Here is a 27,946-nt window from a genome sequence, read left to right as displayed (position 1 = left end):
TTTATACCCCTTGACACACAAAGGCACTTTGCTCCGCCCACCTTTAGGAGGCTTTCTTAAACAGTTTCCACCTTTCTCCTTCACCCTGGAATGTTTAGTCCCGCCCCCCTCTGTTAGTGGGTTGACACTACATTATAATTCTAACACAGTTTACACATTTATACTGTATTTGGGGTGAAATCCTTTAGTCATTATTCTTAAAATACAAATTAATCTAACAACTTCGCAAGGTGGTAGAGTAGAACAAGGGCTCGGATATGACAAATCATAAGAATTTATGAAAGTTTGTTTATTTTTATAAAACATTTTACAATGCTATGAAGTTGATGTAGGCTGACTAATGATGTTTGTTACTATTAAAAATAATGTAACGTTGGAATGTTGTTAAATCTTTGCTTCCACATAGATATCATATATAATTTGTCAAAACTAAGCGCCGCAGTAAAACAAATAACATGTAATATTTAACATGTGAATGGTGTTATAATAATCCATCAGCCTTTGTAATTTATGACAATCAATTAACAATTAAGTGGGATTCTTAGTATGATTAACAAAAAATACAATTAACTTTTCAAATCATTTTAATTCAGTCATACTCCAAATAAGCGAACGATAGACAGCAGTTGAAACTGCATAAAACACTATAATTCAAGGTTTTAAATGTACTAGAAAGTTCTGGAAACAGATACCTCATAGAATATTGTTCAAAGCTATCATTAAAGAAGTACTTCAGCAATGTGCAGTACTGATGCGTGTTTGCATATGAAGTATAATTGTATAAATGTATCCAGATAAAATCTATATTAAATGTGAAATTCAGACTTTAGAAATGTGTTTTAATCCCCACCAAGGGAATAGGCAACAGTGACAATGAGGGCTACCAGCAAAACGAACATGGACACAGACAGTATGACGGTGATGACCACCATGGCTCCACTGCGTGCTGGCAGGCCAGAGTCTATTTGGTTGTGGTCTTTGACTGAAATAAAGAGCATACAAAAAATATGTATCAGGTTTTGTTTACTTACAACTGGAGTCAGAAACCTGTATGTGATGGTGGTGAATATAGACTCCAGATATAAAGGTTAATAGAATGACATAGAAAGACAATGGGTACGACTGTCTTCAAATACCTTGTCTTGTAGAGCCCTCCAGAATGTTGCTCTTCTCTGCCCCTACCACATACTGAAGCCTGGAAATAAATAGAACGGCTATTTAACTGTGGTCGAACATCTTGAAGAAAAAAAAGAAGATAAATACAGGACAATTAAAAAATAGCTCTATCTACCTGTATGTTGAGCCAGTGGTGAGATTTGTCACTTGATAACCCAGGTTTCTGCTGGTAGTGAACTGGCCATTATTCTCAATGGTTGAGAGGATGTCCCTTCTGAGCTGACAGGGGAGCACTTTGAATATATTGACCAAAGTTTCTGTGGAATGAGACATTCATACCCCAGTACCATAAATATTACAAATGACCACAATAAAAAAACATCACTGGTTTAGCATTTCGAATTGACCATGGTTACCATTGTCTTGTCAGAATAAAATTATTGGTTTTAGCAATTGAATGGAAAGTTATGCAAGATTCCTCCCATAATCATATTGATATTAGAAGACAAAAGGCCAAATCGAACACTCACTGCTCTCGTTGGTGTCAGTGTTGTTGTACTCCAAAGTCACACTCTTTGTTGCCAAATAACATGGAGGCAGACTCAAAAGTAAAGAGTCAGCAAACCTGCCTGTTACAAGTCCATCTGACTCTTTCAGAAGGCTCACTTGGAGTTCTAGAGTAAAGCAACAATTTGGAGAAGGAATAACCACATGTTATGAATAATGAATCATCAGCATAGCTTTAAAAAAAACGTATCTCAAAAGATACACTACTGCATTGTGTTTTTCAAATGTTTAAGATAGGCTTATGAGGATATGTTCGATCAAATTCTGACACAGTTGTTTCTTTGTGTGTTACAATTTCTAAGTCAGAAAGGTATTGACAAACTGAATATTCAATCTTACAGAAATGTAAATGTTTTTCTTAGATCAATATCATAACATACCTGCATTTGAAAGGGTGAAAAGCATTCCAAAGAAGATTAACATTGTCCTCATTGTTGTTGATAGATATCAAGCCGTGCTGAGTAGGTGAGACTCGTGTGAACACAACAACATTATATGGAATGGGAGCGCAGAGAAAGCTGGAATAACTAGAATTGACCTGGACATCAGCGAATCAGGGACAAGGTGCTGCCTGGGAACAATAGAGGGAAACCGGTTTGACCAGGTTTATCTGTGTACGGTCAGAACTTTTGTTTATCCTATCGTGTTTTCTTCAGCCTAATGGTCCACATAGTGTCAAATGTCCCAGTCTTATATATAGTATAGTCCACAGGAGTTTGGTGGCACCTTAATTGGGGAGGACGAGCTCATGGTAATGGCTGGAGTGGAGTTAGTGGAATGGTATTGAAAACATCAAACACATGGTTTTTTGATGCCATTCCATTGACTCCATTTCAGCCATTATTATGAGCCGTCCTCCCCTCAGCAGCCTCCACTGTTATAGTCAGGTACTGATGAAGGGCCAATGGCTCCTGCCTTATTCATATTCAATGGAGGACTAGTCATTTTGTGAGATGATACAATTAAAAGTCCTCCTAACTTCACTACATTGATGAGAGAGTTGGGATGGCCCCCGCTTATTGCCATCGACGTGTCCGAAGGTTGCAGGCATGAGCAACTTTCAGGAGTGAAGCGTGCGGACGTGCTTTATCCAACGTGTTAGCCCAACACATGAGACTGTACATTTCTGAAATCCTCAAGATGTTTCCTAATCAAACAAAAAACTAATGTTGATAAAATATTCAAAGGATGCATGACACACCCATTTGTGTACACTGAGTCAAGACCATATTTTCAGTTTGCATTTTGGTAAACTGGTACAGCAGTTTAGATAAACTGGGACACCATTATTATAGTCCTAATTGTACCCCAATGACAATTGAATTACATTTTGTGTGATTAGGAAACATCTGAGGATTTCTGAAATGTATAGTGTTGGGCTAATATGTTGGATAGATGTCTGAAGAGGTTACAGAAGACGGAAATGCTCAAATGTACCACTTTTTCTGAATTCACTTTAATAACAGTACTAACAACAGTAGTCAGTGCTTGACTTGGACTGAAATAGGTTCCGGTACTCATTTTGGGTGTGGGTACTGTTTATATTTAAGTGCAGGAGCTCCACAATACTTTTGACCTAATAAGAGGAACAGGAGCTCAAGCAGTAGAACATTTGAGGTGCCGGTACTCAGCGACGGTGAGTTCCTGTCCAAGTCAAGCACTGACAGTACTACAAGAAAAAATTAACAGGATATAGTACTACAAGAACCAGAGCCCTGCCTAACCTATGTTCCGGGGGTTTCCCTAATGTAAACTGGATCTCTTTCCTCCATTGGAAAAGACTGTCCCACTTTAGCTACTCCATGCTGTCCTTCTTTAGCTAGCTATGGTTGGTAAAGCGGGACAACAACAAAAAATGACGACAATGACAAAATTGAAATATAATATTCGCACCTTTTTTATGTATTGTGATGCACCAGTACATAGTACGCACATTTACATCACAATTTGGCACAGTGCATTATTTATGACAGTTTTATAACCTTAACATCAAAACAGAAAAAAGCTATGTCACTGATCATACTGTGTGCTTCGTGGGGTGAGCTTCCTGTTTGAAGCTTGCTCTGCCCTATGATGTCACACCAATGAAGTGATGTAATTTTGATCATGTGGTTTCTCTGCAGGGGCTTATACTGCGTTCAAAACAACTAGGAACTTGGAAAACAGACTTCAGTGCGTTCAAAACAACTGGAAACTCAGAAAAAAACTAGCTCAGACTGGGAAAAATATTTATTTTGTCATCCAACTTAGAATTCCAAGTCGTAAATGCGGCATCTTTCTAGAGCTCCGACTTTCCGACCTGAAGATCACTGACATCATGATTTGACCTTGTTTTTTGTTTTGTTCCTAGTTGTCTTGAAAGCACTATTAGTAACAATAGTTTGAATTTTCTCTTGTCAGACCAAGAAATAAAAGTGTCAGGACATAGCCGCGGGATGTAGGGGTGCTAAAATAATTATTCACAAAAGTAGTGCACTGGGCCTTTACTAGTCCTGTATTAGTGGACCGATATAGCTGTCTGTAGCAAGGCAAAAAAATAAACCCCAAAAAACACACCCAAACATCTTCCCGTGGCTATGCATCAGGATTAAGCTGTCCCAGTTTATATGATGTCCCACTCTTGCCGAAATAGTGACCTTAAACCAACTACTAGTAACCTTGTAAAGTGGTTTGGCTATCTTGGCAAAACACCTACTGTTGAGACAGTCACAAGGGGGCTCGGTCGGCCCCTGACTTTGCTACAATGTTTTGAAACTATACATTGTTTGTTTCTAAAGACATTGTTCACAAATAATGTAGTAAAATATCCTTTCATATTGGGTTATGATGGGGTTAGGTTAGTTGAACTAAGCACTGCAGTCATGGTTTTATATTCAATCAATGGGTAGGCATATATTATTTTAAAATGATTTTAAAAAACGGCTGTAAATATCACAGAGTGAGTAATTATACAACACATTTTTATGCTCTTAAAAGTTCATTTGACTACCGTTTGCCAGTAATGATTTATTTTAGTTTCAATAATATTATCAGGACTTTTGACGTTCAGAAGAACATTTCGGACCGGAAGTCCTCCAACCAACAGGGATACGGAAGCAGAGTGTGCAGGTTTATGGCGCGTGTTGGTTGATGTTTAAGGTCTATTTAGACGAGCGATTGATAACTCATATGTTTACCTCATTTTAATTTAATGTTAATGAAACACGTACACCTAGCTAGTATGCAATACCCTGACAATGGATTCGGTGAGTAACTAGGCAAGCTATCTAAATTAAACAACAAAAGGACAGCTGAGCTAACGTTAACCTACTGAAACAGACAGTGGATTTCAAAGAATCCCAAATCAATCCCTTGCCCTTTAGGTACTTATGGAGGTCTGAGTTTGTATAGATATGGCAACAATTCCACCTGGCCTATTAGAGCAAGATGAAACTAGTTAGCTAGCTCCCACATTACATCGATCCAATCGTCTCAAATCCACACAGAAACAATGTTAGGCGTAACTGTAGGGGATGCTTTGGGATTAGCTAACTAGGTAGCTAGCTCAGAAATCATTATCGAAGCTAATTATCAGGCTAGCATAAATTGCACACAGAGTAAGACATGCCTTGTTTGATTTTCAGACCAGGTCAACTGCTGTGGTGCAGCCCAGGGCACACTGACGAAAGAATCTTTGACACTATTGGACTGTTGCAAAACCCAAGGGGGGTGCATTGAGGCTCTGCATGCCCTTAACATGGGGACTGTGAGGCCGGAAGATTGCCACCAAACAGAATCGACAAGCATGACTGTCAAACAAGTGGAGACTGTTGAACCAGTGCATGATGAGTTTATCGTCATATTTCCACGTAAGTGCCAGTTTTGAGAAAGACACTTGCAAAAACACTTTGCTGTACATTTTTCAACTCTTAGTTACATTGTCCAGTCAGTTGATGTGTTGTTCCATTTCTACTAGCTGTTACTACTGTAGCTGTTGATGTGGCGAGGAAGGTGGAGGTTGGAGACACATCCACTCTTGGTAAGTAACTTCTCAGAGAGTGTTTCGTCATCTATTGTTGTGCCACATCAAGGCTGTGTTTATTCCAGAAACAAATAGTTGGACAACTTTGTGTATAGCTGTAGCCTACATGTTTTCTCTAGTGTCAGTCAGAGCATATTGGTTTTTGTATCTAAACAGTAGCGCAAATGATCAGTGGATGCCAGGCGCCATTTTGCATGATGTTGGTTACACTGCGTCCGGTTTATTTGAACACAACCTTGTACTTCTTACACAGGAGAACACCTATCCAATATTTACATGGGGGATTATGCCTCAGCGTCAATTGACTTCATACAAGAGGTTTCTGAAGCAACAAAGTTAATATCCGAGTGTGGAAAGGATTCTGTTCAGTCAAATTACATGGAACCACAACAGGAAGAACAGACTGGAGAGGGTCCTTACTCAGATGGAAAGATTTCTTCTCAGTCTGAGGCACAGGGAAATTGTGGGAGAGGGAGAGGTTGTCCAAATGGGCCTCCTGGCACTGGACGAGGAAGAGGTCGTCCAAATGGGCCTCCCGGCCCTCATCCGTGCATGATCTGTCCAATGACTTTCGCTCAGTTGGCACACTTGAGGGCCCACGAGAGAACACACACTGGGGAGAGGCCTTATGACTGCTCTGAGTGTGGGAAGCGTTTCACTCAGATAGCTCACCTAAAAGTACACCAGAGAATCCATACCGGTGAGAAGCCTTACAACTGCTCCGCGTGTGGGAAAAGGTTTGCTCAATTGGCATCCTTGCAAGTTCACCAAAGGCGGCACACCGGAGAGAAACCTTTCCAGTGCAATCAATGTGGCGCGAGTTTCTCTCAGTTAGCAAACTTGCTAGCTCATAAGGCAAAACATATTGGCGGAGTACCTTACCCGTGCTCTGACTGTGGGAAGGTTTTCTCTACTGCAGGGAGTCTGAAGGTGCACCAGAGAGTACACACTGGTGACAAACCTTTTCAGTGCGGTTTCTGTTGTAAATGTTTTACTCAATTAGGAAACTTGAAAGCTCACATAGAAAGACATGAAAGAAAGGGGGAGACTTTGGCTCAGTCTGACTGAAAACAGAGGAGTAGAAATCCTGAAAATACACCAGTAGAAAATACTGGACAAATACTTAAAAGTTTGTGTGGACAGAGGTCTGAATTAGGACGCCTAAATCATGTCAATACAAAAATAAGGGGTGTTATATCCCATTAAATACTTGTGTGTCGTGTCAGCATTTATTTGTGGATCATTTTGGATTGCAAAAGTCACAACTAATTAAGTAATCTTGCATCAGCAAATCACTGCATTCTCTGAATGTAATACAAATTCATTTTTAAATCAGTTCCACTTCAAATACCAGAATTTTAATATTTATTGGAGGCAAGATTGGACAGATCTTGGGAGAACCAGAACACGGCATAGTCTGTTATGGGAAAGATTAGAAAATACATTAAGAAAAAGGTTTGCAGTTTATTTTAGAAGTAGTGGAGCTCACTGTGATGTTGTTGGAGTGATGTTGAATGGCCACCAGGGGGCTCTTGTCACTCTGGTCAAAGGGAATCCCAAGGCCCCAGAGCAGTGACCGGGACACTGTGCATTGTCTTAAGGCAGATACGGCTCCTGGAGACACTTGTTGCATTAGAATAACACCATCTGACGGAAGACAATGGGACCCTGTGTTCAAATTAATTTTCTACACTTCAATGCCTCAATCTATAGACCCCTCAAACTCAACTCTGGACCTCAAAGCCAGTGTTTTCTTTCTCCCATTATTCCCCTCTAATCAGGGACTGATTTAGACCTGGGACACCAGATGTGTGTAGTTAAGTATCAGGTAGAACAGAACCAGCAGGCTCCGGACCTTGTAGGGTAAGAGTTGAATACCCTTGCTATAGACTATACACAGTATACAAAACAGAGGAACACCTTCCTTATATTGAGTTGCACCCCCTTTTGCCCTCAGAACAGCCTCAATTTGTCGGGGCATGGACTACAAGGTGTCGAAAGAGTTCCACATGGTTGCTGACCCATGTTGACTCCAATGCTTCCCACAGTTGTCAAGTTGGCTGGATGTCCTTTGGGTGGTGGATCATTCTTGATACACACAGGAAACGGTTTAGCATGAAAAACCCAGCAGCGTTACAGTTCTTGACACACTCAAACCGGTGCCCCTGGCACCTACTACCATACCCCGTTCAAAGGCACTTACATCTTTTGTCTTGCCCATTCACCTTCTGAATGGCACACAAACCATGTCTCAAGGCTTAAAAATCATTATTTAACCTGTCTCATCCCCTTCATCTACACTGATTTAACAGGTGACATCAATAAATAAAGGATTATACCATTCACCTGTGTCAAACTCGTTCCATGGAGGGCCAAGTGTCTGCGGTTTTTGCTCCACCCTTTTACTTGATTGATAAATGAAGGTCACTGATTAGTAAGGAACTCCCCTCACCTGGTTGTCTAGGGCTTAAGTCAAAGGAAAAACCGAAAACCACAGACACTAGGCCCTCCATGGAATGCGTTTGACACCACTTGTAAAGGAAAGAGCAGGTGTTCTTAATGTTTTGTACACTTAGTGTAGATTAGACCAGACGGACGGGGGGGGGAGATTGGGAAACCCTGGATTAGACCAGGGATGGGCAACTCCAGTCCTTTGGGTCCTGATTGGTGTCACACTTTTGCCCCAGCTAACACACCTGACTCCAATAATCAACTAATCATGATCTTTATTTAAGAATGCAATTAGTTTTATCAGCTGTGTTTGCTAGGGATTTGGAAAAAGTGTGTCACTATTACGGCCCTCAAGGACTGGAATTGACCATCCCTGGATTAGACAATATATCCAATGATCTACAGCAGGGCTTCCCAATCCTCTTCCTGGAGAGCTACTGTCCTGTAGGTTTTCAGTCCAACCCTAATTTAGCGTATCTGATTCAGCTAGTTAAGGTCTTGTTGAGCAGCTAATATGTAGAATCAGGTGTGTTAAATTAGGGTTGGACTGAAAACCCACAGGATGGTAGATCTCCAGGAAGAGGGTTGGGCAGCCCTGATCTACAGAGTATACCTGTTGATTCTTGTAGAGTGACTTATAAATGCCTTGTTATCAGCCAAGTACAGGGATGGGCAACTTTGATGGGGGTGGGAGTCACAAAAAATCGGAACTCATTATAAGGGGCCAGTGGCTCGCGGGTCTATTGCACCATGTGTATGTTTTCATTCTACTATTCTAACTCGCAACAGTAAGTTGAGACCCCGACTGAGTTCCTAAAAAACAGGAAAATGTTTTTTTTGGGGGGGGTGTGAATTGATCCGAATGCCTACACGCGGGCCACCAGTTGCCCATTCCTGGCCTAGTACAACTGGTGTCAGAATCATGCTTACATTTTGTTGCAATTTGTCGTTATTTCGGTTTTGATATGCTTTGCTTTTTGCAATGTTTAAGATGCTTTGTTTATTCCAAGTTAATAGGAGCTCACAATAATTTTCCTTTCTCCACTTTTCTTAATCTGGTTAAGCCGCTTTAGATCTTGATTTTGCTTTATTCATTGAAAGTGTATTGTTTTTAATGTGCAATCATGTCATACTTCACACCAAACAAAGCTGTTTGGTTTGTCTTTTGTGCGTTGTGGACCGCTGGTGACTAATTCATAATAGTTATGTGTCACAGGTAGCCCATGGGTCTTAGGGGTGGGAGAGAGTGATGGCTTGGCAATTGATTTCACAACGTGGTCATCACAGGAATGAGGTTGCATTGAGCGTTTTAGTTTTTTCTTCATCCAGTGGTCTAAGGCACTGCATCTCAGTGCTTGAGGCGTCACTGCAGACCCCCTGGTTCGATTCCAGGCTGTATCACAACCGGCCGTGATTGGGAGTCCCAGCGTCGTCCGGGTTTGGCCGGTGTAGGCCATCATTGTAAATAAAAATGTGTTCTTAACTGACTTGCCTAGTTAAATAAATAAAAAATGTGGTTCACCAGCTAGTACTCCTCATTGTTATTTTGTTGTGTGTGTGTTACTGTCCTTGTGGGTACTGTAAATCCCCCAAAGTCCCCACAAGGATAGTAAAACAAGGGAAATTCTCCCTCGTGGGGACATTTCCCACATCCCCATGAGGACAAAGGCTATTTTAAACTTAGGGTTTAGGATTATGGGGTTAGGGAAAATAGGATTTTGAATGGAAATCAATTTTAGGTCCCCACAAGGATAGTAAAACATGCTGTGTTTGTGTCTTTGTTTTGAAGTTACCTCCCCAAACATTCTGCTGCATCCTGTGTAAACCGTTTTTGTTTACAGTTAATCTCTACAGAAATCCAGCCTAGGCTATCATTAACTGAACTACAAAACTATTACTGGAAAGAGGAAGCACACAGCCAATATGAGTTCGCTTGGGTTTTCAAACTGTTTTTTGTTCCTTTTTCCCAAATTATGAAACTTTTTGAAATCATAAGCCTTGCTGACATTCTGTGTTGCAAAAGTCCCAGTGAAACCCAACATTTGTGTGGCAGGAAGGTTGCTGTGAACAACACTAAGGAAAATAAAAGTAATGTCTGTGTTACTCTGACCCTCTGATTAATTCATCATTGTTATATCTTCCTCTGCATTTGGTTCAATGATCTGAATTGGACTCTCCCCCCAGCCTCTCCCATGGCATAGTCAGCTATGATGTATTAACTGTTCTTTTTAGATTGAATGTCATTTTAACATTGATCTGAAGCACATATATTTGTTTAGCGCCAAGAGTCAGTCACCGCTTTATATTCATTTGCCATGTATCTATATCATGAAAATCCTTGTTAGTGTTAAATGTATGTACATTACCCCAATAAGTGAGGCATGTAACTTAATTTCTACTGAGTAGATCTATAACAACAACAAGATCTTCAGGGATCTCATCTGTTTATTTCTTTGAATCCACATTTGTTATCTATGTGAGATAAATCAATAAAAAGCTGTTGTTAAATGCACTGTATTCTTGACTATAACATCTTTATAACTTAAAGAAAATATGTTTGAGATGATCGCCTTTGAATGAACTCTAAACTCACGGATGATGCATAAAAAAAATGACTGAAATTATTGACCCAATGAACTCATGGATGATGGCAGTTGAAAGGATCAATGCAATCAAAGTTATTACCGTTTCTCAGTAAATGACCAGAGTGAAAGCTATGTGAGGATCCCAAGGTATCTGTTGAGGGACCTCCTCCTACAGGGGCTGGCTGCTTTCTGAGCTCACACTGTTGCTATAAAAAGCCATCTTCCCATTTCACCCAGCACACTTGTGGACTTGATCATCACTCTTCTGCATCTCACAATGGAGGAAACCTATGTCAGGCATGTGGAGTTGCTGGGCTTTGAGAAACGTTTCTTCCCCAGCCAGCACTATGTGAGTTTGAGACTGCCATTGTTGACCAAAATACACAATGGTTCAGTGGAGGTTAATGCAGTACTTGTGGTTTGTTTCCCAGACACAGATTAAGCCTAGTCATAGACTAAAAAAGCATGCTCAATGGAGATTCTCTATTAAAAGTACTTCTTAGTCCGATTCACTTCTTGTTAATAGTGAAGAGAAATGCTTAAAAATCTTTAATGTCCAGGTATATTAGTTAACATTAAATTGCTTTGATAACATTTTCATTCAGCAAGAGCCATTTCTGTTGAGCATTTGATTGGAGTTCTTCACTTATCTTTTTGACTACTTTCTCTGAAGGTCTACATGCTGATGGTAAAATGGAACGACCTGTCTGAGAAGTTGATCTATAGAGGGTATCCGGAGATCTACACCTTTCACGTGAGTAGCTGCCTCACACAACTTAATAACCTGAATGCAAAAAGTAGGAAAGATGGACAGCTGTGTACGTGTAGTGTTTGTCTGTATGCAAATAGCAGTCGAAGGGATTTCATTGCTACCTCTGTAAATGAAGCTTGTAATATGGATAAATGCTGTTGAATGCCTGCCTTCCTACTACCCCCACTGATCTGCAGTCAGTTGATAATGTGTCTGGGTTATAGAAATCCCTGAAGGAGATGTTCCCCATTGAGGCGGGTGACATTGATAAGAAAGACAGGATCATCCCTGCACTACCAGGTGAGGACATGTATCTGCTCCAAGGCTTACCTCTCCACCATGATAGCCGATGTGTGGTTAGCGTTCTTGCACTGGTTGCCTGCAACACATTGGTGGTGGATGAGGTGAGTTTCCACCTTACCATGTCAAGCGCTTTGAGCACCTAGGTGGAAAATCATGGATAAAGAAAGTATTGATCACTCGACAATTTACTATAGAAGTGATGTTGTAATTCTAGTGTCCTTTGAGTGATTCCTCACGAAACCCAGACAAAATAAATCATGATTTAGTCCTTTGGAGAAAGGATTGTTGACATTTGCATCTAAAAGCATAATTGAGAAATAATGGATCAAAGTTGGCATATGTATGACATTTTGGCCTTACCCAGGCCTTCTTTTAAGATTCCCTAGTGTTTCATAGGTAGGTGCTATAATGCAAACATTGGTGTCATATGAAGTTTTACCGCTTGCTCTGTAATATAAGTAGTATTTCAATAAAATAAAATAAAATATATATAAATATGAACATGGTTAATTTTGGAGGGGGGCTAATTTTTCAATATATTGTTGAAAATTCTACGATGCCAATTTCTCTGGAAATAAATGGGCCTTAACTTTAAAACTAGCAGTGATCCCACTCTGGAACTTTGATATGCCCGTTGAGCATATTATGTTCAACAATATATTGACAAATTAGCCAAATCAAAAATGGTATATTTTCAATATTCATACATTTATTTAAAAATACAAACTTATTCTACTCATATTACAGAGCAAGTGTGGTAACATTTACATTTTAGTAATTTAGCAGACGCTCTTATCCAGAGCGACTTACAGTTAGTGAATGCATACATTTTCATACTGGCCCCCCATAACCCTGGCGTTGCAAGCGCCATGCTCTACCAACTGAGCTACAGGGGACTAAAGCTTCATATGACACCCATTTTTGTTTTGTAGCATTATGGAGTCTTAAAGGAGGCCTGGGTAAGGCCAAAATGTCATAAATATGGCAACTTTGATTAAAGTTGATTAATTATTTCTCAGTTATGCTTTTAGAATCAAATGTCAAATATATGTCAACAATCCTTCCTCCAAAAGGACTATTCTATGGGTTACATTTCGTGAAGATCCCCAAAATTATGGTCCTTTTTTGTCTGGGTTTCGTGAGGAAACTCCTTTGCCTTTTTGCTTGATTTGAAAACATAAAAAAGTATACAGGTAGGTGTTGAATGCGCTTGGGTGAACAGACAAAAAATAGTCAATGCTTTGTATAAGGAAACACCTGCTGCTGCAATCCAGATGTGACAAATGTACTTCTCTTTTTTAATACAATGCTAATCAGTAAACCATAACTAAATCATGGTTCTGGGTCGGATCTGATAGCGCGAGTCGGCTTGGTTTCTGTCTCTCCCTGCTCTCAATGTCACTCGCTCACAGTACGCCCCCCCCCCCCCCCGCCTGCTAGAGCGGCACCTCTCCATCCTCTCACGCTTTATCAGCTCTGGTTAATAAAAGAGCTTAAAAAATGAATTTTCTGCTGCTTCCCTCATTCGGATCAGACTGGGTCTGGATACGACCAGGTCTATACGGAACGGGTCTAGTTGTCCTTGGGTCCGTTTGGAACGGGTCTCTATTTAAAAATGTTATTTATGCATATAGGGTCTGGGTGGGAAAGCCCCAGGTCCATTTTGGAACAGGTCCAACTTTTTGGACCCGTGAAGACCTCTACTTTACAGTTAAACTGATGGGTAGGGATTCTGTATGTTTAAGACAGGCATATTACGTATTTTACACATTTGAATTTTTGTCAAACAGTTTGCACTTTCATTTCTCCCTAAAGGCAGCATGTTTTTAATCCAAAGGTTGTGACCACTTGTGATCCAAACCATATTATTTAGCACAAAAACAAAACTAACTAACACAAGGACTTTCCCTCAACAGGGCTCAAGTGGTTATTAAGGTTCTGTTGATGCAACATGGGAAAGCAGAAGTTCCAGACAAACCTCATAAATTGTAGACAAACCGCATGAGATTTGTCTGCAACTTCTGCTTCCCCATGTTGCATCAACACAACCTTAAACTTGAGCCTTATTGAGGGAAAGTCCTTGTGTTAGTTTTGTATTCGTGCATAAATGCAAATTCATTACTTAAAGATCATAGTGTGATTTTCTGGATTATTGTTTTAGATTCCACCTCTCACAGTTGAAGTGTACCTATGATCAAAATTACAGACCTCTACATGCTTTGTAAGTAGGAAAACCTGCAAAATCGGCAGTGTATCAAATACTTGTTCTCCCCACTGTACCACTGTAGTATACCATTTAGAATATTCCATGTTAAGGAATGGGGGTTCTCTGTTTTCAATTGCCCTGCTCATATTCTCCCTTTCCTTCCTATCGTCAGCGCCAAAGTGGTTGGACAACCAAAAGAGCACAGAGACCAGGCAGAGCACTCTGGCTGATTACTGCGGTTCTCTCATCAACCTGCCCCCCAAGATCTCCCGTAGCCAGCTGGTACGCAACCTCTTCAAGGTCCGACCGGAGGACGAGAACCCACCCGCTCAACACCCGTCAGTACAACTACAAGCACTGTCTCACTACTGATCTGTAAACACTGTGGCTACATTCTGATTCTCTACCCTTGTCCTTACATTTTAGTCATTTTGCAGACGCTCTTATTCAAAGCGACTTACAGTAGTGAGTGCATACATTTTAATACTTTTTTCGTACTGGTCCCCCGTGGGAATCGAACCCAAAACCCTGGCGCTTGCAGCAATGCTCTACCAACTGAGGAATATGGTGGAAACTACCTCCAGCCATGTACGCACCAATCCATTGCTTTTAAATGCATGAGGGGGAGTGAACCAGAGGAGGCTGGTGTGAGGAGCTATAGGAGGATGGGCTAATTGTAATAGCTGGAATGGAGTCAATGGAATAGGATCAAACACATGGAAACAATGTGTTTGACTCCATTCCAGGAAGATGTTCCCTTCCCTCTTCTCTTGTTCACCCCCTTCCCAGATCTGATAGGACTGGATGGGTGAAAAGCAATATGGCGAAAACTAGGTGAAGTTATTGCTTACTCCTACCCAGTTGTATCAGATCCATTAATGGAAATGAACTAGGGAAGTGGACGGCTTCCTGGAATGAAACTCAGCCTGTATTACCTTTGCTTCTGGATTGATGAGTGAGTTCTCCATGTTTCCCCTGTAGATTAAAAAGAAATGAGACCTTTGTGGTGTCCAATGACAAGCCAAGAGACAACACTTCTGGTAAGACCTTGTCTCTAGTCTTTACCCTTTTATTAACCCACTAATAGATACACTTTTCTTGCCAAATGTGAGGGAATATGGGCTCTAGTGTACTATAGTCCTGTTATAAAGAGATCTACCATAGAGATTTAAGAGTGTCATTTTTGTGGTCTGTTCAGAGATCTCTGGCCCCATCATATTGGAAAGCTACCGGGTGATTGCTGACTACAGCCACACCTCCAAGTATGAGATCACCCTGCATACTGGAGACTTGGTGGAGATTGTGGAGAAAAGCCCAAACGGTGAGTGACGATAAGAGATAACATCACTGACCCAATGAATGGTCCCAGTCAGAGCAGAAGCCATCTGAAAATGGAGTTGCTGTAAATCGGGGTGTTGTATTCAGTGTACACTAGATTACAGCACCAAGCATGAACCATGAACATTTTGCATGAAATGATAGGCACAAAAGTGTGCATGTGACAATGTGCACTGAATGCAACATACAGTTGAAGTCGGAAGTTTACATACACCTTAGCCAAATACATTTAAACTCAGTTTTTCGCAATTCCTGACATTTAATCCTAGTAATAATTCCCTGTCTTAGGTCAGGAGACTCATGGGCGGCGCACAATTGGCCCAGCGTCGTCCAGGGTAGGGGAGGGAATGGCCGGCAGGGATGTAGCTCAGTTGATAGAGCATGGCGTTTGCAACGCCAGGGTTGTGGGTTTGTTTCCCACGGGGGGCCAGTATTTTAAAAAAATATATGTATTCACTAACTGTAAGTCGCTCTGGATAAGAGCGTCTGCTAAATGACTAAAATGTAAATGTAAAATGTCAGTTAGGATCACTTTATTTTAAGAATGTGAAATGTCAGAATATTAGTAGAGTGAATGATTTACTTCAGCTTTTATTTATTTCATCACATTCCCAGTGGGTCAGAAGTTTACATACACTCAATTAGTATTGCCTTTAAATTGTTTAACTTGGGTCAAACGTTTCGGGTAGCCTTCCACAAGCTTCCCACAATAAGTTGGGTGACTTTTGGCCCGTTCCTCCTGACAGAGCTGGTGTAACTGAGTCAGGTTTGTAGGCCTCCTTGCTCGCACACGCTTTTTCAGTTCTGCCCATACATTTTCTATAGGATTGAGGTCAGGGCTTTGTGATGGCCACTCCAATACCTTGCCTTTGTTGTCCTTAAGCCATTTTGCCACAACTTTGGAAGTATAATTGAGGTCATTGTCCATTTGGAAGACCCATTTGCGACCAAGCTTTAACTTCCTGACTGATGTCTTGAGATGTTGCTTCAATACATCCACATAATTTTCCTTCCTCATTATGCCATCTATTTTGTGAAGTGCACCAGTCCCTCACGCAGCAAAGCACCCCCACAGCATGATGCTGCCACCCCCGTGCTTCACGGTTGGGATGGTGTTCTTCGGCTTGCAAGCCTTCCCCTTTTTCCTCCAAACATAACGATGGTCATTATGGCCAAACAGTTCTATTTTCCTTTCATCAGACCAGAGGACATTTCTCCAAAAAGTACGATCTTTGTCCCCATGTGCAGTTGCAAACCGTAGTCTGGCTTTTTTTATGGCGGTTTTGGAGCAGTGGCTTCTTCCTTGCTGAGCGGCCTTTCAGGTTATGCTGATATAGGACTCGTTTTACTGTGGATATATATACTTTTGTTCCTGTTTCCTCCAGCATCTTCACAAGGTCCTTTGCTGTTGTTCTGAGATTGATTTGCACTTTTCACACCAAAGTACGTTCATCTCTAGGGAGACAGAACGCGTCTCCTTCCTGAGCGGTATGACGGCTGCGTGGTCCCATGGTGTTTATACTTGGGTACTATTGTTTGTACAGATGAAAGTGGTACCTTAAGGCGTTTGGAAATTGCTCCCAAGGATGAACCAGACTTGTGGAGGTCTACAAAAAAAAAATCTGAGGTCTTGGCTGATTTTCTTTTGATTTTCCCATGATGTCAAGCAAAGAGGCACTGAGTTTGAAGGTAGGCCTTGAAATACATCCACAGGTACACCTCCAATTGACTCAAATTATGTCAATTAGCCTATCAGAAGCTTCTAAAGCCATGACATCATTTTCTGGAATTTTCCAAGCTGTTTAAAGGCGCAGTCAACTTAGTGTATGTAAACTTCTGACCTACTGGAATTGTGATACAGTGAAATAATCTGTCTGTAAACAATTGTTGGAAAAATTACTTGTGTCATGCACAAAGTAGATGTCCTAACCGACTTGCCAAAACTATAGTTTGTTAACAAGATATTTGTGGAGTGGTTAAAAAGCTAGTTTCAATGACTCCAACCTAAGTGTATGTAAACTTCCGACTTCAACTGTACATGGTGATCCCTAAGGTGTCCCTGATTAACCAACTGCTGCTCCTGGGTGGTGTTCAGTAGGCACAAAACAGAAGACAACAGACTGAAACAGGGAGAGAGTACCTGGACCTACCCAATAAGAAACGCACATTTTCATTTTGAAACATTTTAAAACGTTTACCATTGCATGCCCTACTGAACATGACCTTAGCGCTCACTTGACCTTTGACCCCTCTACCATGGCAGGTTGGTGGTTCTGCCAGTGTGAGGCCAAGCGAGGCTGGGTGCCCGCCTCTTACCTGGAAGCCCTGGATGGACCAGAGGAGTCTGAAGAAGCCGATCCCAACTACGCAGGCAAGTCTCACCACTTGCCAGGGCTCCATCTAAAATAAGAGCCAGGGAGGCTAGTGGTGTCACTATCTACTAGTGATTATATTTTTGACAATATCGCAATATTATTTTTGCGCTAGTTGGCTGTACCTGCACCAAAACTTATTTCAAAGCTTGTTCTCCATCTTCTTTTTTAAATAGGGGGCAAATGTTGTTTTCAGCACTTTTATTTCCATAACTAATCAAAATGTATTTTCTCATGGCTCTCTCTTGTCCCTCTGCAGCAGACATATGGTGACAATATGTTTGGAACATCGAATCGCAATAAAATCACAGTATCGAATCACAATACAAATTATATCTGCACCTAAGTTTCGTGGTAATATCTTATCGTGAGGTCCCTGGCAATTCCCAGCCCTACTATCTACATTAGTCATTTACATTTTTATCTAATATCTATTGATACGTGACACTGTTTTCAGTGAGGTCTCAGGAGATTTGTTACGTTTTGTGTTGGCAGTATACATAGTATAATATCAACCTAATCTGAAACAAACTTTAAGAAGTTAGGGAAGCCATTCCTCTAGGTGGTACACAAGCGTTGACTTAGAGCTCATAATTACATTGTGTGTTGGTCCCCACAGGAGAACTCTACATCACCACCAAAGCCTACAAGGCAGCACAAGATGATGAGCTGACTCTTGAGACGGGGGAAACTATTGAGGTCATTCACAAGCTCCTGGATGGATGGTGGGTGGTCAGGTATGTAGGCTGATTCTGTACTCTTCTACTCTTCCCTCTCTCTATGTGTCTCTCTATGAACGTCGGTCCACAGTCAGGCAGCTGTTTGGATCAGTAGTAGCTTCTATATTTGCTACTGTTGTATCATGTAGCCACACACACACACTGTGTTTCTAAGTGCTTGTTGGGTGCATATTGTCTTGGATAGGAAAGGAGAGGAGACAGGACACTTCCCCTCGATGTTTCTCTACAGAACTGGAGAAAAGAAGGAGATGGAGTCGGAAGAGCATGTGATTAGAAGACAGACACCTCCACCCAGACGGTAGGCCTACAAACTTCAGGAAATGAGTTCCTCTACGGATAAAGAAAGTTATGAAAGAATAGAAACTCTGACAAAGACGTCTACCTGGTCTTTCGTCAATTGATACTTCTCTTTTTAACGGTTGGTTTTAACTTCTCATTTCTTCTTTCCACATTTCCTCTTGGCTTTCAGTTCTACAATCCGCAATGCACAAAGTATTCACAGCAAAGGACGGCAGCGCATCAGCCAGGACACGTACCGCAGGAACAGTCGCCGCTTCCTGCAGCAGAAGGGTGGCCGGCCCAATCAGCCCAGGAAGACGTCCAAGGCCTCCACACAGTCCCCGCTGCAGGAGAGGAATAACAGAGGTAAACCTAGAGGTGCAAAGGGAGGGTATATTACTGAAAACGTTCAAAGTTTACCAGTAAACTACCAGAATTTTGTTATCAGTTTTTATGTAATCTATCACAAGACATCTAGTGGCCCTTTTGGGTACTTCAGATTATCACAGGTGTCTAATAATCTCTGGCCCTCTGTGTGGCTTTATCGCATGTAAAGATTTAAAAAATAGAATGACAAAGTTGTAAAACATTATCCTAAATAAAAACCATCAACTTAGTGAATACCACTGGTGTTTAATATGAGGGTTTCAGCATGAAATATCCTTTACATTTTCATTTACATTAAACAAAAATATAAACGCAACATGTAAAGTGTTGGTCCCATTTTTCATGAGCTAAAATAAAACATCCCAGAAATGTTGCATATGCACAAAAAGCTTATTCCTCTCAAATTGTGTGCACAAATGTGTTTACATCCCTGTTAGTGAGCATATCTCCTTTGCCAAGATAATCCATCCACTTGACAGGTGTGGCATATCAAGTAGCAGATTAAAGAGCATGATCATTACACCGGTGCACCTTGTGCTGGGGACAATAAAAGGCCACTCTAAAATGTACAGTTTTGTTGCGTTTATTTTTGTTCAGTATATTTGTTGTCAATATATACAGGCAAGCTCAGCTCTAGGCACTCCTTTACAGCTCAGCTGTAAGGAACTTTGTGACAACTTCTGATGTAAAAAGGGCTTTATAAAATAAATTGAGCTCAATCATATACTCCCAAGTGTTTGAAAGATAGATACTATTTGAAACTGGGTCTCCGGTGGGGTAGTATCGGCTATGGCTTGCTCCCATAGTAAAGGCCTTCAATCAGAGAGCACAGATGTACACTGAGTATACCAAACATTAGGAACACAGTTGTGTCAAGTTGGCTGGATGTCCTTTGGGTGGTGGACCATTCTTGATACACACAGGAAACTGTTGAACGTGAAAAACCCAGCAGCGTTGCAGTTCTTGACACAAACCGGTGCATCTGGCACCTACTACCATACCCCGTTCAAAGGCACTTAAATATTTTGTCTTGCCCATTCACCCTCTGAATGGCACACATACACAATCCATGTCTCAATTGTCTCAAGGCTTACAAATCCTCCTTTAACCTGTCTCCTCCCCTTCATCTACACTGATTGAAGCGGACTTAACAAGTGACATCAATAAGGGATCATAGCTTTCACCTGAAATTACCTGGTCAGTCTATGTCATGGAAAGAGCAAGTGTTCTTAATGTTTTGTATACTCTGTGTGTATTGCCATCTCCATAAAAGTAGCAATGCGTATGCCCAGTGTTGCCTACTTAGCAACTGTCGCTATATTTAGCGAGTTTTCAGACCCCTCTATCCACACATTTTCAAAAAAGCAACTAGCGACAAATCTAGCGACTTTTTCTGGTGTTATTGGAGACTTTTGGAGACTGACGTGAAAGCACGTATCGTTCTTACTCTTCTAAACGAGCAGTGGGTGCCCCCGTGGGCCCCACCCCCGTGCCAAAGCACTCACAAGCGGCCCAGTCCTCGTGCAGCAGTCCCTCCCAGCTGCAGTCAGAGCAGGAGATGTTCACCCCTTCACATCCAGACTGCAAATGAATCGGGCATGTGGGAAGCCGGCGCTGGCTGATCCCTCCCGTGCTTACGTTCAGGGCAGGATGTAAATGTAGTGTGTTTTTTACTCACTAGAGACTTTTTGTCTCTCCCACAACGTTATTCCTCTCTCCTACAGAGATTATGCAAATTAGGTGATAAAGTTTTTTTTACCATTAACATTATGAATGCAGAAACGTTTAATGACCTGTCACACACTCTGGTAATGACTGAAATGCATCTATAAGGGGACACTACTCATCCAGGGTTTTCTATCCTCATTGAAAACAGTTTAACTTTGCCTGAATTCAAGCTAAAACGACACAGTTGATATATTTTTTTTGTTGGGGGGGGGTGTTATAACCGGATTATAGCTCCCATCCAAATGTCATGATGAATATATATATATATTAATGTCGTAGTAACCAGTCAACTCCATTACACTCAAAAGTTACTTAAACATCAACCAGTGAATGCTAGCCATCGTTAGCTATGCTACCAGTCTGTCTTAATGAGTGTTAGCATGCTAACAGCATACCCTGCACACAAAAATAATATTTCTAAGGGGTATGAAGTAGGTTAACGATATCAGCCAAATAATGTTGTATCGGACATTTCAAACAACATTCCCAGCTAATGAGAAACAGTCATGGTATTTAGTTTAAGAGAATTAACGAGATTGAGCAAAGAAAATTTGGGCTAATTTGAATGCCCGCCAACGGCAGATATTTACATCCGTACCCCAGTAGACCCCGCGTGACTGCTCCGAAACTTCTTGCTGTGTATCCCTATAAGAACTCCAACTCTTAGTCGGGGACTTAACGCACCGTCTCGATACTTACATTACAAAAAATAGACGAAAGATAACTTTATTTTGGTGAGTGTTAATTTTTTTGTGTAGTTGAAAAAAGTTATACTTTAATACAGTTGAAATGTTAACAAATGAGATGTGCTGAAATGAAAGCAACTTCCGTAAAAGTGAACACTCGGATTATAGTGATATTATGTCTGGCCTCAAACACTGTAAAGGATGCATAGATAGGTACAGTATAACCTAGAGCAAGGCATGTTGGTTTTAAATTGGGTGTGTATCCTTCTCTTGAAACACTTGTTGAATTATGCAAGCGAACGTGACAACAACAGTAATGAATAATTAATGAGGCAGTCTAGACTAGCCATATTCAACAGGTAGACCACGGTCCGCATCCGGACCCATTAAGCGGTCAATACGGACCGCGGGTCCCGAATAAATACAATAAAACATTTTTATTTTGGTTTTGGGAACTCAGTCGGGCTTTCAACTTACTGCTGTTGAGAGTTGTAATAGTAGAATGCACAAGGTGCAATTTCGAAATTTGGTAGTACATGGGCAGTTTTCCTCTTGGTATGTCATTCGCTGACAGATGTAGAGCTATTTATTACCTGTCAGAAATGTCCAGTTGATCAACTACTAGCCAATGTAAACTAGATAGGTAAATTAGGCTAACCAGATATTTAAATCTTGTTTTTATCTTGGCCAGCTTACGTGCGCAGGGGCCTCAACCCCCAGGGGACCCCCATTTGATTTTGTTGAGTCACTCCGGTATCTTATAAACACACATTGCAAAATGTGAACAGATTGAACAGTTTGGGGTTCCATGGGTTGCGAGGTGGGAGTTTATTACTACTACGCCGATAAATTACAATATCCATTCGGATCTTTGCCACCTAGGAAATTTGTGTGATGGGACCTTCTCAAATAGTAGTTTTTTAATTTTTTATTTAACCAGGTAAGCCAGTTGAGAACAAGTTCTCATTTACAACTGCGACCTGGCCAAGATAAAGCAAAGCAGTGCGATAAAAACAACAACACAGAGTTACATATGGGGTAAAACAAAACAACAGAAAATATATATACAGTGTGTGCAAATGTAGCAAGTTATGGAGGTAAGGCAATAAATAGGCCATAGTGCAAAATAATTACAATTAGTATTAACACTGGAATGATAGATGTGCAAGAGATGATGTGCAAATAGAGATACTGTGGTGCAAATGAGCAAAATAAATAACAATATAGGGATGAGGTAGTTGGGTGGGCTAATTTCAGATGGGCTGTGTACAGGTGCAGTGATCGGTAAGGTGCTCTGACAACTGATGCTTAAAGTTAGTGAGGGAGATAAGAGTCTCCAGCTTCAGAGATTTTTGCAATTCGTTCCAGTCATTGGCAGCAGAGAACTGGAAGGAATGGCGGCCAAAGGAGGTGTTGGCTTTGGGGATGACCTTTGAGATATACCTGCTGGAGCGCATACTACGGGTGGGTGTTGCTATGGTGACCAATGAGCTAAGATAAGGCAGGGATTTGCCTAGCAGTGATTTATAGATGGCCTCGAGCCAGTGGGTTTGACGACGAACATGTAATGAGGACCAGCCAACAAGAGCGTACAGGTCACAGTGGTGGGTAGTATATGGGGCTTTGGTGACAAAACGGATGGCACTGTGATAGACTACATCCAATTTGCTGAGTAGAGTGTTGGAGACTATTTTGTAAATGACATCGCCAAAGTCAAGGATCGGTAGGATAGTTAGTTTTACGAGGGCATGTTTGGCAGCATGAGTGAAGGAGGCTTTGTTGCGAAATAGGAAGCCGATTCTAGATTTAACTTTGGATTGGAGATGCTTAATGTGAGTCTGGAAGGAGAGTTTACAGTCTAACCAGACACCTAGGTATTTGTAGTTGTCCACATACTCTAGGTCAGACCCGTCGAGAGTAGTGATTCTAGTCGGGTGGGAGGGTGCCAGCAGCGTTCGATTGAAGAGCATGCATTTAGTTTTACTAGTGTTTAAGAGCAGTTGGAGGCTACTGAAGGAGTGTTGTATGGCATTGAAGCTCGTTTGGAGGTTTGTTAACACAGTGTCCAATGAAGGGCCAGATGTATACAGTAGGGAAAAAAAGTATTTAGTCAGCCACCAATTGTGCAAGTTCTCCCACTTAAAAAGATGAGAGAGGCCTGTAATTTTCATCATAGGTACACGTCAACTATGACAGACAAAATTAGGAAAAAAAATCCAGAAAAGCTAGGCTAGACAATCTGGACCCTTTCTTTCTAAAACTAGCCGCCGAAATTGTCGCAACCCCTATTACTAGCCTGTTCAACCTCTCTTTCGTAACGTCTGAGATCCCCAGAGATTGGAAAGCTGCCGCGGTCATCCCCCTCTTCAAAGGGGGTGACACTCTAGATCCAAACTGTTACAGACCTATATCCATCCTGCCCTGCCTTTCGAAAGTTTTTGAAAGCCAAGTTAACAAACAGCTCACCGACCATTTCGAATCCCACCGTACCTTCTCCGCTATGCAATCTGGTTTCCGAGCTGGTCATGGGTGCACTTCAGCCACACTCAAGGTCCTAAACGATATTATAACCGCGATCGATAATAGACAGTACTGTGCAGCCGTCTTCATCGACCTGGCCAAGGCTTTCGACCCTGTCAACCACCGCATTCTTATTGGCAGACTAAATAGCCTTGGTTTCTCAAATGACTGCCTCGCCTGGTTCACCAACTACTTCTCAGATAGAGTTCAATGTGTCAAATCGGAGGGCCTGTTGTCTGGACCTATGGCAGTCTCTATGGGGGTGCCACAGGGTTCAATTCTTGGGCCGACTCTTTTCTCCGTGTATATCAATGATGTCGCTCTTGCTGCTGGTGACTCTCAGATCCACCTCTACGCAGACGACACCATATTGTACAGTGGGGGAAAAAAGTATTTAGTCAGCCACCAATTGTGCAAGTTCTCCCACTTAAAAAGATGAGAGAGACCTGTAATTTTCATCATAGGTACACGTCAACTATGACAGACAAAATGAGATTATTTTTTTTCCAGAAAATCACATTGTAGGATTTTTAATGAATTTATTTGCAAATTATGGTGGAAAATAAGTATTTGGTCAATAACAAAAGTTTCTCAATACTTTGTTATATACCCTTTGTTGGCAATGACACAGGTCAAACGTTTTCTGTAAGTCTTCACAAGGTTTTCACACACTGTTGCTGGTATTTTGGCCCATTCCTCCATGCAGATCTCCTCTAGAGCAGTGATGTTTTGGGGCTGTCGCTGGGCAACATGGATTCAGACACTGCTAGAACATCAGGGTTGGCGGAGTGTGCTAACGCAGTGAATAACTCAAACTTAGGAAGGAGACTTCTGATATTAACATGCAAGAAACCAAGGTTTTTACGGTTACAGAAGTCAACAAATGATAGCGCCTGGGGAGTAGGAGTGATACTGGGGGCTGCAGGGCCTGGGTTAGCCTCTACATCACCAGAGAAACAGAGGAGGACTAGAATAAGGATACGGCTAAAGGCTTTAAGAACTGGTCTTCTAGTGCGTTGGGGACAGAGAATAAAGGGGGCAGATTTCCGGGCGTTGTAGAAAAGATTCAGGGCATTATGTACAGACAAGGATATGGAAGGATAAGAGTACAGTGGAGGTAAACCTAAGCGTTGGGTAACAATGAAAGAGATAGCATCACTGGAGGCACCGATTGAGTCGGTCTCTGCGTGTATGGGAGGTGGGACAAAGGAGCTATCTAAGGCAGGTTTAGCTGGGCTGGGGGATCTACAGTGAAATAGTACAATAAGAAATAACCGAAACAGCAATAAGCAAACCATATTGACATGGGAGAGAGGCATAAAGGAATCACAGGTGTAATTTGAGAGAGCTAAGACAACAGCTGGTAATGGCGACACAGTTTGGGCTGAGGCTAAACAGGATGCGGTACCGTAAAAAGGAACAGTCCAGCAGGCATCAGCTGTATAGCTGAGTTATCAGAAGGTCCGGTGAACAGCAATAGGATAGTTCGGAGGTAGTTCGGGGGCTGCTAAAGCACTAGCGAGCAAGAGGCCACGGCTAGCGTGTGCTAGCGGGCCGGGGCTATCTTCGTGGTCGACGTCGTAACGGGAAGCCTGTTGTAACCACATCAGACGATTTCGTCGGCAGACCAGTCGTGTTGGATCGGCGGGGCTCCGTGTCAACACTAGGTGGTCCCGTCCGGTTGACAGAGAGGTAGATAGCCGGGAGATGGGCCTGGCTCATCTCATGGGCCTGGCTCAAAGCTAGCTCAGGCTGATTAGCCAAACCACAACGGCAATTTTGTTGCAGCTAGCTGGTAGCAATGAATCCGGTGTTAAAGGTCCAGTGATTCAGTGATTCCGGCAGAAAAACCGATATGTTCTGGGTCGATAACGCGCTGTGCAGACTAGTTGAGTACACCCTGGTCTAGACAGTGCAGGTGAGCGCAGTTTATAATTAAAGGTAGCCTAGACAGAGGAACGTAAATGTATATATGAGTGCATTATAAGAAAAAGTGAAATGTTACAATTAATTGAATACCTGAATTCCCACCAATGCCTGAACTTCATTAATTATTTGTCTCTCCCAGTACAATGTCTTATGTACTTATGTGCTATATAATCTGATGGATTGGAACAATTCTAAAAGTTTGGAGTCTCTTTATCTTCATCCAATGTCCAACTGTTAGATTGATCAGAATTGTATTTTTAACCTTTAATTTAGACAATTGTTGCTAATAAAAAGTCCTTCATAGTTCTCTAATCTCTACAGATTGACTTTAGGCCTGGTTTATTGTGTTGTTTTTCAGACAACATCCCAAAGACAGCGGGCTCTAGTCCGGGGTGTGAGCTGAAAGGGGCTCCCCTCATCCCCCCTCGGCCCAGTCCTGAACTCATCATGGAGCGCTGCACAGAGAACACACGCAAGAAAGTCAGTGTCCGCAAATCGAACTGAGCTTAAAGCTTTAAACTGTGTGGATCTGGACTTGTGTCAGCAATGCAATCAGAGATGGGTTAATGTGCACATTACAAGCTAAACAGCCGATAAAGCCAACCATGTGTGCCATAGAGGGCATTTAGTTCTTAATGTTAGCACTAGCTAACTGCTTATGGAGAAAGTAAAACAATAGTGAATGTATACACAAAAGCAAAGGTGTATTTGTGTTTTTCTAGGGTCGGTTTTCTTATTGTTACTTTTACATATGCAATGTTTTAATGTTGAATGTTTTTTAATAAAGTGTGTGGTTATTAAACGTGTTTGACGCAGTATGCAGTTTTTGGAACATAAGATGAGTTATTTATTTGTTGAATTTAGCTATTTGTAACCTACAAAATAAATAATAATTCAGACAATGTTCTGCAGTCTCTGCATTTTTATCTTCTCTGCTCATTCTCCTTGTCCTAATGTATGTATGATTTCAGCCTGGTCGCTCCGACTATAATAATAATAATATGCCATTTAGCAGACGCTTTTATCCAAAGCGACTTACAGTCATGCGTGCATACATTTTTGTGTATGGGTGGTCCCGGGGATCGAACCCACTATCTTGGCGTTACATGCGCCGTGCTCTACCAGCTGAGCTACGAAGGACCGCTAGACGTAGCATAGTACACATTTTGTTGGGTACCTCAAATTCCTATGATGTTACAAATGGTCTGGTTACTTAAGACATAATGTTATTTAAGACGTCATTTTAGAGAATTTGTCAGTACGACCAACCGGCCTCACAACCGCAGACCACGTGTAACCACGCCAGCCCTGGACCTCCACTTCCGGCTTCTTCACCTGCGGGTTCGTCTGAGACTAGCCACCCGGACAGTTGATGAAACTGAAGGGTATTTCTGTCTGTAATAAAGCCCTTTTGTGGGGAAAAACTCCTTCTGATTAGCTGGGCCTGGCTCCCAAGTGGGTGGGCGTATGCCCTCCCTGGCCCACACATGGCTGCGCCCCTGCTCAGTCATGTGAAATCCATAGATTAGGGCCTAATTTATTTATTTCAATTGACTGATTTCCTTATATTAATTGTAACTCAGTAAAATCGTTGAAATTGTTGCATACTTAACATGTTGAACCCTTACGCTAACCCTAACCTATGATGCAAACGACTAGCAACCTAAAGGTTGCATGTTCGAATCAAGTTGGGGACAACTTTAGAATCTTAGCTAATTAGCAACTTTAGCTACAGTAAGCACAACCATAGCATTTCGCAATTACCAGATAAATTCAATCATACGAAATGGAGGGATCCCCCAAAACACGTGTTAATATATTGCGAATGGGCGTGAGACAGAATTGATGACTCATAACATTTACAGTTACTCAGATATTAAACTGGGATTCAGAATATACACTCCAGCCCTGCAGGTGGCGGACTGTCACTTGCGTTGTTAGGGATTTGGCCCAGCCGCTTCCTTTTT

At 41.6% G+C, this 27,946-nt stretch overlaps 1 protein-coding gene and 1 pseudogene across 2 annotated transcripts; one reads left to right on the top strand and one right to left on the bottom strand.

Moving 5' to 3' along the window:
• Window positions 1–839: 839 nt before the first annotated feature.
• LOC311142709 (uroplakin-2-like) lies at window positions 840–5,397 on the bottom strand (annotated as a pseudogene). The gene is made up of 6 exons: window positions 5,287–5,397; window positions 2,064–2,250; window positions 1,647–1,790; window positions 1,292–1,433; window positions 1,137–1,195; window positions 840–982 (listed from the first exon to the last, which is right to left on the bottom strand). The product of its transcript is annotated as a uroplakin-2-like (transcript).
• Window positions 5,398–10,984: 5,587 nt separating this feature from the next.
• On the top strand, window positions 10,985–26,879 carry ncf1 (neutrophil cytosolic factor 1). The gene is made up of 11 exons (XM_084178365.1): window positions 10,985–11,089; window positions 11,414–11,494; window positions 11,716–11,791; window positions 14,173–14,338; window positions 14,982–15,040; window positions 15,199–15,321; window positions 17,602–17,709; window positions 18,330–18,447; window positions 18,635–18,748; window positions 18,920–19,095; window positions 26,338–26,879. Exons 1-11 carry the CDS (start codon window positions 11,018–11,020, stop codon window positions 26,481–26,483), a joined length of 1,239 nt encoding a protein of 412 aa, XP_084034491.1. The 5' UTR covers window positions 10,985–11,017; the 3' UTR covers window positions 26,484–26,879.
• Window positions 26,880–27,946: the final 1,067 nt, after the last annotated feature.

Source organism: Coregonus lavaretus (assembly GCF_964263955.1).
Source record: "Coregonus lavaretus genome assembly, chromosome: 15".
Classification (NCBI taxonomy): domain Eukaryota; kingdom Metazoa; phylum Chordata; class Actinopteri; order Salmoniformes; family Salmonidae; genus Coregonus; species Coregonus lavaretus.
This window is presented reverse-complemented; position numbering and strand designations above follow the sequence as displayed.

Bases quoted from the DNA above. Each gene is read 5' to 3' on its own strand.
- ncf1 (XM_084178365.1), top strand. From the start codon at position 11,018: ATGGAGGAAACCTATGTCAGGCATGTGGAGTTGCTGGGCTTTGAGAAA. The intron at 14,339-14,981 runs GTCAGTACAACT...TTTCCCCTGTAG, and splicing joins AACCCACCCGCTCAACACCC to ATTAAAAAGAAATGAGACCT. The intron at 19,096-26,337 runs GTAAACCTAGAG...GTTGTTTTTCAG, and splicing joins GCAGGAGAGGAATAACAGAG to ACAACATCCCAAAGACAGCG.